Source organism: Cyclopterus lumpus, chromosome 15 (genome assembly GCF_009769545.1).
Source record: "Cyclopterus lumpus isolate fCycLum1 chromosome 15, fCycLum1.pri, whole genome shotgun sequence".
NCBI lineage: Eukaryota > Metazoa > Chordata > Actinopteri > Perciformes > Cyclopteridae > Cyclopterus > Cyclopterus lumpus.
The window spans coordinates 25,079,453-25,093,337 of record NC_046980.1 but is presented as its reverse complement, the minus strand read 5'-3'; the positions used below and the strand labels follow the sequence as shown (position 1 = coordinate 25,093,337).

The 13,885-nt window shown below is 45.8% G+C and overlaps 1 protein-coding gene across 1 annotated transcript in view; it reads left to right on the top strand.

The window, feature by feature from the left end:
* Window positions 1-6,317, top strand: part of LOC117744352 (coiled-coil domain-containing protein 85A-like) — a 36,070-nt gene extending 29,753 nt beyond the window's left edge. Inside the window, exons 3-4 of the mRNA XM_034552556.1 lie at window positions 4,374-4,431; window positions 6,302-6,317. Of these exons, the coding sequence (XP_034408447.1) occupies window positions 4,374-4,431; window positions 6,302-6,317 (74 nt within the window). The remainder of the gene's footprint in view (window positions 1-4,373; window positions 4,432-6,301) is intronic.
* The last annotated feature ends 7,568 nt before the right edge of the window (window positions 6,318-13,885 follow it).

Below are 13,885 nucleotides of genomic sequence, written 5' to 3'. Positions count from 1 at the left end.
CCGATATCAAATAAATCAGGATTCTTACTATGTTTGGCTTTTCATCGGAGATCAGTTCATCCCGAGTTTGACACCAGAAGCCGAGGCTCTCAGCAGCATCATCAGTCATCTCCACCTTTCAAAGAGTCCATCAGACAATGTCCCGTCTGCTCCCATTCACAATGTGGTTAAGGATGCCTGACAGTAAATGCAACTTTTTTTAAATGTACCTATTGCATGCTTACTTAATTTCCTCCCAGACTGGCAGCACTTTGTGACGCATGAAAACACTTTGACTAAAAAATGCGCCTTGGGCGATTGGATCCCAAGTGGACAGCGCTAAATGGGAGTGAGAATGGCCACCAAGACGCTTTCTGATCCGATCACTTGGCGAGGGGGTCTAGTATCCATTCGTCCAAATGTCTTTTGGAGTGTAAACGCTACTGCATCCTTAACAAGGACGTAACAGGACAATACATCATGAGCCCCATGGCTCTCTTTTGTTCCTCCTTTTTCTCATCTACAGTTGTTTTTTTAAATAGTCGTCTTCCTTTAATTTCCAGCAGGCTTGGCATGGGAAGTGCATTGCAGTCTGTGGTTGTTTCCAGCTTATCTCCTTTTTTTCTTGTTTCTCATAGATTTGTGAATTCAAATAACATAATGCAAGTAATAAATCTCAACAAAGCAGAAAGACATAACTAATTGATGCAATGGAGACTTTTACAGGGAAAGTGGCTGCATGTTTCCACGGCAATGTACGCAACATCGTAGCGTTTTGGATTTGGCTCCAGATGTTCCAATATGTTCATTGTGTGCCTGCTGTTTCCCACCTGCCCCGAGCCTTGATGCTAAGTTCGGCTAACTGACTCCAGTTCTGTACTCGAGATTGTGACCTTAAACTCCTCTCATCTCACTCATGCAAAGACAGTGAAAATGCATATTTCCCAAAGCATTGAACTATTCCATTAATTAGGAACATTTGCAAAGTTACTATATGCTTTAATGCCTAATGAAGGACTTCATTACCAAGAAGCCACATAAAGTGATGGACCACAGTCATGGTGACGTCACCCGTTGGTTTGTAAACTGCCGTTTTGAAACCTTGAAACGATTTCGCTTTCGCCAATTTGGATTACTGCCGTTGCCATGTTGTTTTTTTGCAACCAGGGAACAGAAATGACCATATGGGGAATGTGGACCTGTCAATCACCTTGTAGCCCCGGCCTAAACATACCCTGCTTTATGGTATGTTTGATTCAAAATGACCATAATTTACTAAATGAACATCATGCTGTATTGAAGAAGACTAGAGATTGAGACCATAAACTCATGTTTACAATGTTTACTGAGGGAATAAATCAAGAGAAGTAGAGTCATTTATATAGACTTCTATACAACCAGAGGAGTCACCCCCTGGTGGTCAGGAGAGAGAATGCACCTTTAACACATGAAGCACAGACTTCTATACAACCAGGAGTCGCCCCCTGGTGGTCAGGAGAGATAATGCAGCTTTAACACATGAAGCATAGACTTCTATACAACCAGAGGAGTCGCCCCCTGGTGGTCAGGAGAGAGAATGCAGCTTTAACACATGAAGCATAGACTTCTATACAACCAGAGGAGTCACCCCCTGGTGGTCAGGAGAGAGAATGCAGCTTTAACATATGAAGCACAGACTTCTATACAACCAGGAGTCGCCCCCTGGTGGTCAGGAGAGAGAATGCAGCTTTAACACATGAAGCATAGACTTCTATACAACCAGAGGAGTCGCCCCCTGGTGGTCAGGAGAGAGAATGCAGCTTTAACACATGAAGCATAGATGTCTATACAACCAGAGGAGTAGCCCCCTGGTGGTCAGGAGAGAGAATGCAGGTTACGCAGTTCATCCTTCCAGATTGAGCTCACTCGTGGTTATTGGCTTTAGTATTTTGCATTTAAGGTTGGCCTTGTCTTGTCCTGTGGCCGTACATTCTTTTACAGCTAATAGCAGATATTTTACTGTATATGACATGTAATGTGGGGCCTCATGTGTTTGTGGGTCAGGAAGGTGGCGGAGCCTCGGAATATTTGGCAAGAAAGTCATTAAGTATTGACCCGAGGGGCCTGGTGGATTATGGGATGCTACAATACAGCGAAATCAGGGACACACACATGCCCAGATGAACAAACAGAAGCACACACACACACACATGCATAATAACATGCAATGGGGAGGTCAACAAAGGTCTCTGGCAAAGTTCGCCTCAAGCTGGCAGCTTGTGTGGGTGTGTTCAAGTACAGGCTGCTTGTGTGTGTGTGTGTGTGTGTGTGTGTGTGTGTGTGTGTGTGTGAGCGTCTGTGATCTTATGTGATCAGAGGTCCTGTGTTAAGCACAGGCCTACTAACTAGGCCAACAGCTGCTTCTCTGGGTATTCATCTCCAGCTTTGAAGCCCCCCCCTTCTATTATTTATTAACACAGGAACATTTTACATATTAATGCAGCTTATATTTTCGTACACTGACCACCACACATACACACACTTATTTAAAACCCCCTTTGTAGAAGCTTGCACATGACACAAGTGTCCAGGTGTCGGTCCTGAGCCTGCTTTATCTATTCAAATAGATGCAGTATATTCACTGTGTGTGTGTGTGTGTGTGTGTGTGTGTGTGTGCGTGTGTTTGTATGTGTACCCTTTGATGGTGGACAGAGGTCTGGTCATCTCCTTCAAAGAGATCCTCAGATTCTCTTATCTGTATTCCGTCTTTCCCGACAAAAAATAAATAAAATATTTCAGAACAAAATGCTGGAAAACACACACACACACATCCACACACATAACCCTCTCTCACTTTACCCCGTCTGACACACTCCTCCACACTTCTTCCATCCTTCCTTCCTTCCTTCCTTCTTCCCGTCCATCACTCTCTCTGTCACACACAGCGAGGTGCATTGAAGCGGAGCAGAGCACGCTGCTGTGAACCAACCCTGAGGCATGCACGTGTGTGTGTGTGTGTGTGTGTGTGTGTGTGAAACAGTCTGAACCACTGAGAAACAACCATAGGCGGAAACAGGTCAATATGAGAACGAGGGCAATATGAACATATGAGAAAGAGAGAGCGAAATATAGGTTGATCCAAAAAGAACTGTTTCGTCAGTAATTAGAATATGCATCACACACACACACACACACACACACGCACACACACAGTGACGTGTTGAGGGTTGATACATGGCCGGTCAGCTCCTCTCCAGCTGCTCTGCACATGCTCTGGCTTCGGCGTGGTAACCGATGGAAGCCGGTTGCCGTGTGTTTCACGCTGTTCGTTCATGCTCATGTGGATGTGCTGAATATCAAAGTCTCCACTTACACTGTGGAGTTGCTATTTGGACCACTTACAGTGTCTCTGATATTATTCTGATCACTAAACGATATGATGCATATACAAGATACATGCATGCATTCAGTCGGTGATGCAGAACATCAGAGCATACAGTTTTATTTTCAATGATGTCATTGAACTGCTGAGTATGTCTGTTAGCGCAGAACCCTGTCAATCACCTTGTAGCCCCGCCCTAAAGCATCCCCTGCATTATGGTCTGTTTGACTCTAAATGACCATAATTTACTAAATGAACATCATTCTGTATTGAAGAAGACTTGAAACTAGAGATTGAGACCAAAAACTAATGTTTATAATGTTTACTGAGGAAATACATCAAGAGAAGTAGAGTCATTTATATAGACTTCTATACAACCAGAGGAGTCGGCCCCTGGTGGTCAGGAGAGAGAATGCAGCTTTAACACATGAAGCATAGACTTCTATACAACCAGAGGAGTCGCCCTCTGGTGGTCAGGAGAGATAATGCAGCTTTAACCCATGAAGCATATACTTCTATACAACCAGAGGAGTCGCCCCCTGGTGGTCAGGAGAGAGAATGCAGCTTTAACACATGAAGCACAGACTTCTATACAACCAGAGGAGTCGCCCCCTGGTGGTCAGGAGAGAGAATTCAGCTTTAACACATGAAGCATATACTTGTATACAACCAGAGGAGTCGCCCCCTGGTGGTCAGGAGAGAGAATGCAGCTTTAACACATGAAGCATATACTTCTATACAACCAGAGGAGTCGCCCCCTGGTGGTCAGGAGAGAGAATGCAGCTTTAACACATGAAGCATAGACTTCTATACAACCAGAGGAGTCGCCCCCAGGTGGTCAGGAGAGAGAATGCAGCTTTAACACATGAAGCATAGACTTCTATACAACCAGAGGAGCTGACCGGCCATGTATCAACCCTCAACCCGGCTCCAGCAGTCACTGTGTGTGTGAGATAAAGACCAGACACCAGACACACTGTTAGACAATGAGTGGAATTGATTGGCTCATTCATCATTTGTTCTGTTTTCTCAGCTCTGATATCTGCTGGTTGCTGCACCAACTCCTGTAGGAGTGTAAAGCTTTGGGACAGGTGAGTCGCATGCACGCACCTTTAGCTCCCGTTTAGGCTCCACCTCCTCGTCTCTTCAGTCAAAACATATTGATACATTCATTAAAACATTGCAGCTTGTTCTAATTAATTTGTGACTACGTGTGAACACACAGCCATGTTTCACATTTTAAAAATTAATTTAACACATTTGTATATATTTTTTATTTTAAAGTCATTTTACAGCTTATACAATGTTTTTTAACACCATGCATACTAATAATTCTGGTCGGGAAATACAAATAAGCATATTGATTCTGGAAATAGCTGAATCCACCCAACCTGTGTGGCCCACAGGCTGCACAATTGGTCCTCATACGTTGTGCATGGGTTCACGTTCATGTGTGAATGTGTTCATGAATCAATAACGACAATAATGATGCCACATAGCATGAAACAGCAAAGCCTGAGCTACAAGAGCATATAAGCCAATTCGACATGCTTCAAAACCCAATTCAACCAGCCAAGATAAACATAACCACAATAATGATTAAAATGACTTGAAAAACGATTTGAGATGGAAATTCTAAATGTTCTTCCCAGTAGCATGATGCTACACGCAATTAGCGTACCTCTTTACAAAGCTTACGACCTACAGAATGAAATCTCTTCTCAGACAAAGCCTTCAGCAAAATATCAACCACTCTGCCTCATTCCAAAACCGTTTTCACCGCGAAGAAACTGAGACTTTTCGATCAAAAATAACTTCCACACGTGATGTTTTGGTCTGTGAATGAGCCCCGTGAACTCTTCCGGAGTGGTTTCAAGCCATAAGTGAGGTCACTTCCAGTCTCAGCAGACTGGTCACAACAACATGTGGTACTTGACTCATTTTGAGTGGCTAACAGGGCTGTCAGTCTTATTCGGACGGCTTTAGACGGCGCCCACAGGCGTAGGACAAAGAAGTGGAAGAAGATATTCATCTGCCAATATCTTATGATGATTTGAGGGCACAGAGCAATATTATGGTTTATTCACTGTATGGTGTATGTGGATGTATTGAACACCATTAGTGATATAAAAGTGAAATAAATGTGTTACATGAGAAAAAGGCAATATCACCCAAAAATAACTAAACAAAAAGGAAAACATGTTTTTCTTCACTTAATCAAAGTCAAACTTTGCACAGAGACATATTACATATTGTTCTATTATATGGTAAAAATAAAAAGCTGTAAAATGCGTAATTTAAAAGAGATATTTGTACTATTTATTTTCTTCTTTTGTTTTTGTTCTATCATTAACAAATAAACTAGTAACACATATACTGATGTATACACATCTTAACTAATGTCACACGTGTTTTTTTGTATATTATACCTTTGATAGCCCTTGTGGTTGAGAAAAATGTATTTAAAATCTTACAAATCTACTAAAAGTTGAACTTTGGAATGAACATCTTTAAGTAGTATAGAGTGGTATAGTAGTAGTATGTATATTATAGTAGTAATGTATGTATGTATGTATGTATATCATCAGAATGTCACTCAATGTCTTAAAGTTAGCCGTTAGCCCCGTTATTAGCCTGTTCTCAATCAGTTCAATCCGGAGCTATAACCCTGACTCATGGAGCAATATCTGGGGAAGGTGGCTTTGGGCGTGTGTGTGTGTGTGTGTGCGTGTGTGTGTATATCACCCCGGGGTGACCCCTGCTTTAATACCTTGGCCTCAGGGTGAGTGATAGCGCTGGGTTAATATTTAATAATGACGCCGTTCTTAATGGGTGAATAAATCAGCCTCCCGTCTTTACCTGGGGAGGACGCCATCCTGCTGGGATCCACACACACGAATACACACACACGCATACGTGCATTCACACGCAGTAATTGCACCTTTTTTTCTTGTCTTCCAGCTTTGATGCCTCCTGACCATGACATGCCTCTTGATCAGATGCTGCTGTGACCCCCCCCCCCCCCCCCCTCCTTCCTCTAGAGACTGAAGAGGAGGCGAGATGGCTAGAAGATAGAGGCATAACCGGATGGAGAAACAATCGTGAAATTCAAAAACCAAGCATTCCGAAGCAGGGCGAAGGGAGCCAATGAGTGAATCAAGGCTATAAAACATTGGACCCACTCGACCACTCTGCTGCTGCTATGCGTTTCCACCGTGGACCACCAGAAAAGACGGAGGGCTGTTGTCAAAAACAAAGAGAGGAAGATAAGCAAGACAGCTGAGAATCTCGGCGTGGCCAACAAACTCGTCCGACCTCTTTGGAGATCCGGAGCCCGTCTGGAAGAATCTGTGCGTGGAAGAGTGACACAACGCCCTGATGATGACTAACATGTGACTAACTACTTTTACAAAGTCATTGCGTCATTTGAATTTATTCAAAAAGATAATTGTCTTCTGTTACAGCTCTGGTTTTAGAAGCTCCATTAAAAGTAGCATTGTACTCACCAATGGCTGAGGTCGGACAATCAGAGAAACACACAAAGCCCATGTTCACGCAACACAGCTGAGGAAAACCTGCACTGACCCACAACCGGCTGACCGGAGCCAGCTCATGGTGCTCCAACATTCCTGTTTCCTACTTTCATCAATAATTAGTTGATTAGTTCATTGAGAACCATTTTGATGATCTATTTAATGTTCTGAGTAATTGTTTAATAGAATGCCAACATTCTTAAATCTCAGCTTTTAAAATGTGAATATTTTGTGGCTTCAGTCTTTTAGATTTTGAACCGTGGGACATCACGTCCTTGGGTTTTGGCAAATTGTGACAAATTCAGACAACAATGAATTGACAAAATGATGGACGGATAATGAAAATGATTGTTGTTGCAGCCCTTCTCTCATCTAACAAATATTGGCCTTGTTACAGTTTACTGACACAGCTGAGATTACAGATTCTTATTCCTGCTGACTCACACTTCCACCAGTGAACCCCTGGAAGGCTTTTATTGTGAAACATTTTCATAAATCCAACTTACCTTTTCCACCTTTTGTTTCTTTTCTTCATCAACCATGGTGAAAAATAATCCACAGTCTCAGGTTTATGCTTCTCTAATGGCAGGATTGTCATTTATAAGCAGTAAACTGAATACCTTTTGGTTTTTATCACTGTTGATCGGAAAAACAGTATATATATATATATATATATATATATATATATATATATATATATGTTAAATAGGCAAAGTAAACATGCATTTCGGGCTCAATGATTAGAGAAAACCTGTAATTGAAATTTCTTTTAACAACCATTGTATTTGTTAGATGCTCTTCTTTTCATTGAATTAAAATACTGACCTGTATTTGTGCTCTACGTCGATGGAAAAAGATGGGAGCATTAATCAAGTCGGATAGAATATGTTTCTTGCGGTTGAAGGTTCTTTTTTTAACCAGTCAGTCACTTGTATACAACCAGAGGAGTTGCCCCCTGGTGTTCAGGGGAGAGAATGCAGCTTTAACACATGAAGCATAGACTTCTATACAACCAGAGGAGTCACCTCCTGGTGGTCAGGAGAGAGAATGCAGCTTTAACACATGAAGCATAGACTTCTATACAACCAGAGGAGTCACCTCCTGGTGGTCAGTAGAGAGAATGCAGCTTTAACACATGAAGCATAGACTTCTATACAACCAGAGGAGTCGCCCCCTGTTGGTCAGGAGAGAGAATGCAGCTTTAACACACGAAGCATAGACTTCTATACAACCAGAGGAGTCGCCCCCTGTTGGTCAGGAGAGAGAATGCAGCTTTAACACATGAAGCATAGACTTCTATACAACCAGAGGAGTCGCCCCCTGTTGGTCAGGAGAGAGAATGCAGCTTTAACACATGAAGCATAGACTTCTATACAACCAGAGGAGTCGCCCCATGGTGTTCAGGGGAGAGAATGCAGCTTTAACACATGAAGCATAGACTTCTATACAACCAGAGGAGTCACCTCCTGGTGGTCAGGAGAGAGAATGCAGCTTTAACACATGAAGCATAGACTTCTATATAAACAGAGGAGTCACCCCCTGGTGGTCAGGAGAGAGAATGCAGCTTTAACACACGAAGCATAGACTTCTATACAACCAGAGGAGTCGCCCCCTGTTGGTCAGGAGAAAGAATGCAGCTTTAACACACAAAGCATAGACTTCTATACAACCAGAGGAGTCACCTCCTGGTGGTCAGGAGAGAGAATGCAGGTTTTCTTCCTTCAGCAGAACCGGAGGTTGCCGCCTTGTTGGGATGAATAACAGCAGCAAAATGTTATTTAAGTGACTCTTGTGCAGTCGTCATGTACATACTCAAGTTCACGTCAACCACTCTGAGGTTTCTAAGTAGTTATAATCTTTTGAGTGACAGAACTAAAGCTCTATTCACCATGGGTGGGTTAGCGGAGACCTTTTGGATTTAAAGAATATATGCGCCCACATAAACATCCCTAACTCTGTTTTGTGCTTTGCTTTGACGGAGGAAATGTCCAAGGTCAAGAGGTAGATGTGTAATGACTCACAGACGCAGCGGAACAGAACTTGAGGTTTGTGTGGAAAAATATATATATATTTTGTAATCATTTATTCTAGATGCACCAGGGCATGTTTCTGGACAGGAAGCTTGGTTCCAGCAGGAGGACGTCCTCAGTCTGTCCTCACCAATTATTCATTTGGTGTATTTTCACCACCAGATGAATAGATCAGGGCGAGTTGTCCCAATGAAACTGAATGCTTGGACGTGTGGAAAATGTGACATTTTTAATCGGTGAACACACAGTGGCTCATAACTATACACATACACATAGCCCGATAGACATCCACCAATATTTATCATGAATCCAAAATGTATAATCTCTTCACCACCTTTTTTTTTAAATTGAAGAATTATAATATCAAAGTCAAGAGCATTATATCTGCTTAGTTTTATAAATATATACAGTAAATGCAGTATTTGACTTCTGGGGTATTATATAACTAATTATTATAACCAGAGATGTATGTTTCAGCTAATAAAGTGTCTTTCTGTAAAATCCACTCCTTTGTTTATTGTGTCCTTTTTGTTGGTGAATATGAGTTCTTGAAGGAATAGTTTGGTGTCCGAGGCTGAGACGAGAAGCTCATTACTAATCTCATGTGTGAATAAATGATGGAGCTGGAGTTAGGATAGCTTAGCGAATGTCTATTTGTCTGTCTGCTCGTCTGTCTACTCGTCTGTCTACTCGTCTGTCTGCCCTTCTGTCTGCCCTTATGTCTGCTCGTCTGTCTGCCCTTCTGTCTGCTCGTCTGTCTGCTCGTCTGTCTGCTCGTCTGTCTGCCCTTCTGTCTGCCTACTCGTCTGTCTGCCCTTCTGTCTACTCGTTTGTCTGCCCTTCTGTCTGCCTACTCATCTGTCTGCCCTTCTGTCTGCCCTTCTGTCTACTCGTCTGTCTGCTTGTCTGTCTGCTCGTCTGTCTGCTCGTCTGTCTGCCCTTCTATCTGCCCTTCTGTCTGCTCGTCTATCTGCTCGTCTGTCTGCCCTTCTGTCTGCTCGTCTGTCTGCCCTTCTATCTGCTCGTCTGTCTGCCCTTCTGTCTGCTCGTCTGTCTGCCCTTCTGTCTGCTCGTCTGTCTGCCCATCTGTCTGCTCGTCTGTCTACTCTTCTGTCTGCCCTTCTGTCTGCTCGTCTGTCTGCCCTTCTGTCTGCTCGTCTGTCTGCCCTTCTGTCTGCTCGTCTGTCTGCCCTTCTGTCTGCCTACTCGTCTGTCTGCCCTTCTGTCTACTCGTTTGTCTGCCCTTCTGTCTGCCTACTCATCTGTCTGCCCTTCTGTCTGCCCTTCTGTCTACTCGTCTGTCTGCTTGTCTGTCTGCTCGTCTGTCTGCTCGTCTGTCTGCCCTTCTATCTGCCCTTCTGTCTGCTCGTCTATCTGCTCGTCTGTCTGCCTACTCGTCTGTCTGTACTTCTGTCTGCTCGTCTGTCTGCCCTTCTGTCTGCTCGTCTGTCTGCCCTTCTGTCTGCTCTTCTGTCTGCTTGTCTGTCTGTACTTCTGTCTGCTCGTCTGTCTGCTCGTCTGTCTGCCCTTCTGTCTGCTCGTCTGTCTGCCCTTCTGTCTGCTCGTCTGTCTGCTCTTCTGTCTGCTCGTCTGTCTGCCCTTCTGTCTGCTCGTCTGTCTGCTCGTCTGTCCGCTCTTCTGTCTACTCGTCTGTCTGCCCTTCTATCTGCCCTTCTGTCTGCCCTTCTGTCTGCTTGTCTGTCTGCTCGTCTGTCTGCCCTTCTGTCTGCTCGTCTATCTGCTCGTCTGTCTGCCCTTCTGTCTGCCTACTCGTCTGTCTGTACTTCTGTCTGCTTGTCTGTCTGCTCTTCTGTCTGCTCGTCTGTCTGCTCTTCTGTCTGCTCGTCTGTCTGCTCGTCTGTCTGCTCTTCTGTCTGCTTGTCTGTCTCCTCGTCTGTCTGCCCTTCTGTCTGCTCGTCTGTCTGCCCTTCTGTCTGCTCGTATGTCTGCCCTTCTGTCTGCTCGTCTGTCTGTCCTTCTGTCTGCCTACTTGTCTGTCTTCTATTCTGTCTGCTCGTCTGTCTGCTCGTCTGTCTGCCCTTCTGTCTGCCTACTCGTCTGTCTGCCGATCTGTCTGCCGGTCTGTCTGCTCTTCTGTCTGCTCGTCTGTGTGCTCGTCTGTCTGCCCTTCTGTCTGCTCGTCTGTCTGCCCTTCTGTCTGCTCGTCTGTCTGCCCTTCTGTCTGCTCGTCTGTCTGCCCTTCTGTCTGCTCGTCTGTCTGCCCTTCTGTCTGCTCGTCTGTCTGCTCTTCTGTCTGCTCGTCTGTCTGCCCTTCTGTCTGCTCGTCGGTCTGCTCGTCTGTCTGCTCGTTTGTCTGCTCGTCTGTCTGCCCTTCTGTCTGCTCGTCTGTCTGCTCTTCTGTCTGCTCGTCTGTCTGCCCTTCTGTCTGCCCTTCTGTCTGCTTGTCTGTCTGCTCGTCTGTCTGCTCGTCTGTCTGCCCTTCTATCTGCCCTTCTGTCTGCTCGTCTATCTGCTCGTCTGTCTGCTCGTCTGTCTGCCCTTCTATCTGCCCTTCTGTCTGCTCGTCTATCTGCTCGTCTGTCTGCCCTTCTGTCTGCCTACTCGTCTGTCTGCTCGTCTGTCTGTACTTCTGTCTGCTTGTCTGTCTGCTCTTCTGTCTGCTCGTCTGTCTGCTCGTCTGTCTGCTCTTCTGTCTGCTCGTCTGTCTGCTCGTCTGTCTGCTCTTCTGTCTGCTCGTCTGTCTGCTCGTCTGTCTGCCCTTCTGTCTGCTCGTCTGTCTGCCCTTCTGTCTGCCTACTCATCTGTCTGCCCTTCTGTCTACTCGTCTGTCTGCCCTTCTATCTACTCGTCTGTCTGCCCTTCTGTCTGCCCTTCTGTCTACTCGTCTGTCTGCCCTTCTGTCTACTCGTTTGTCTGCCCTTCTGTCTGCCTACTCATCTGTCTGCCCTTCTGTCTGCCCTTCTGTCTACTCGTCTGTCTGCTTGTCTGTCTGCTCGTCTGTCTGCCCTTCTGTCTGCTCGTCTGTCTGCCCTTCTGTCTGCCTACTCGTCTGTCTGCCCTTCTGTCTGCCCTATCTGCTTAGTTTTATAAATATATACAGTAAATGCAGTATTTGACTTCTGGGGTATTATATAACTAATTATTATAACCAGAGATGTATGTTTCAGCTAATAAAGTGTCTTTCTGTAAAATCCACTCCTTTGTTTATTGTGTCCTTTTTGTTGGTGAATATGAGTTCTTGAAGGAATAGTTTGGTGTCCGAGGCTGAGACGAGAAGCTCATTACTAATCTCATGTGTGAATAAATGATGGAGCTGGAGTTAGGATAGCTTAGCGAATGTCTATTTGTCTGTCTGCTCGTCTGTCTGCTCTTCTGTCTGCCCTTCTGTCTGCTCGTCTGTCTGCCCTTCTGTCTGCTCGTCTGTCTGCCCTTCTGTCTGCCTACTCGTCTGTCTGCCCTTCTGTCTACTCGTTTGTCTGCCCTTCTGTCTGCCTACTCATCTGTCTGCCCTTCTGTCTGCCCTTCTGTCTACTCGTCTGTCTGCTTGTCTGTCTGCTCGTCTGTCTGCCCTTCTATCTGCCCTTCTGTCTGCTCGTCTATCTGCTCGTCTGTCTGCCCTTCTGTCTGCCTACTCGTCTGTCTGTACTTCTGTCTGCTCGTCTGTCTGCCCTTCTGTCTGCTCGTCTGTCTGCTCGTCTGTCTGCCCTTCTGTCTGCTCTTCTGTCTGCTTGTCTGTCTGTACTTCTGTCTGCTCGTCTGTCTGCTCGTCTGTCTGCCCTTCTGTCTGCTCGTCTGTCTGCTCTTCTGTCTGCTCGTCTGTCTGCCCGTCTGTCTGCTCGTCTGTCTGCTCGTCTGTCTGCTCGTCTGTCCGCTCTTCTGTCTACTCGTCTGTCTGCCCTTCTATCTGCCCTTCTGTCTGCCCTTCTGTCTGCTTGTCTGTCTGCTCGTCTGTCTGCCCTTCTGTCTGCTCGTCTATCTGCTCGTCTGTCTGCCCTTCTGTCTGTCTGCTCGTCTGTCTGTACTTCTGTCTGCTTGTCTGTCTGCTCTTCTGTCTGCTCGTCTGTCTGCTCTTCTGTCTGCTCGTCTGTCTGCTCGTCTGTCTGCTCTTCTGTCTGCTTGTATGTCTGCTCGTCTGTCTGCTCGTCTGTCTGCCCTTCTGTCTGCTCGTATGTCTGCCCTTCTGTCTGCTCGTCTGTCTGTCCTTCTGTCTGCCTACTTGTCTGTCTTCTCTTCTGTCTGCTCGTCTGTCTGCTCGTCTGTCTGCCCTTCTGTCTGCCTACTCGTCTGTCTGCCGATCTGTCTGCCGGTCTGTCTGCTCTTCTGTCTGCTCGTCTGTGTGCTCGTCTGTCTGCCCTTCTGTCTGCTCGTCTGTCTGCTCGTCTGTCTGCCCTTCTGTCTGCTCGTCTGTCTGCCCTTCTGTCTGCTCGTCTGTCTGCTCTTCTGTCTGCTCGTCTGTCTGCCCTTCTGTCTGCTCGTCGGTCTGCTCGTCTGTCTGCTCGTTTGTCTGCTCGTCTGTCTGCCCTTCTGTCTGCTCGTCTGTCTGCTCTTCTGTCTGCTCGTCTGTCTGCTCGTCTGTCTGCTCTTCTGTCTGCTCTTCTGTCTGCTCGTCTGTCTGCTCGTCTGTCTGCCCTTCTGTCTGCTCGTCTGTCTGCCCTTCTGTCTGCCTACTCATCTGTCTGCCCTTCTGTCTACTCGTCTGTCTGCCCTTCTATCTACTCGTCTGTCTGCCCTTCTGTCTGCCCTTCTGTCTACTCGTCTGTCTGCCCTTCTGTCTACTCGTTTGTCTGCCCTTCTGTCTGCCTACTCATCTGTCTGCCCTTCTGTCTGCCCTTCTGTCTACTCGTCTGTCTGCTTGTTTGTCTGCTCGTCTGTCTGCCCTTCTATCTGCCCTTCTGTCTGCTCGTCTATCTGCTCGTCTGTCTGCCCTTCTGTCTGCCTACTCGTCTGTCTGTACTTCTGTCTGCTCGTCTGTCTGCCCTTCTGTCTGCTCGTCTGTCTGCTCATCTGTCTGCCCTTCTGTC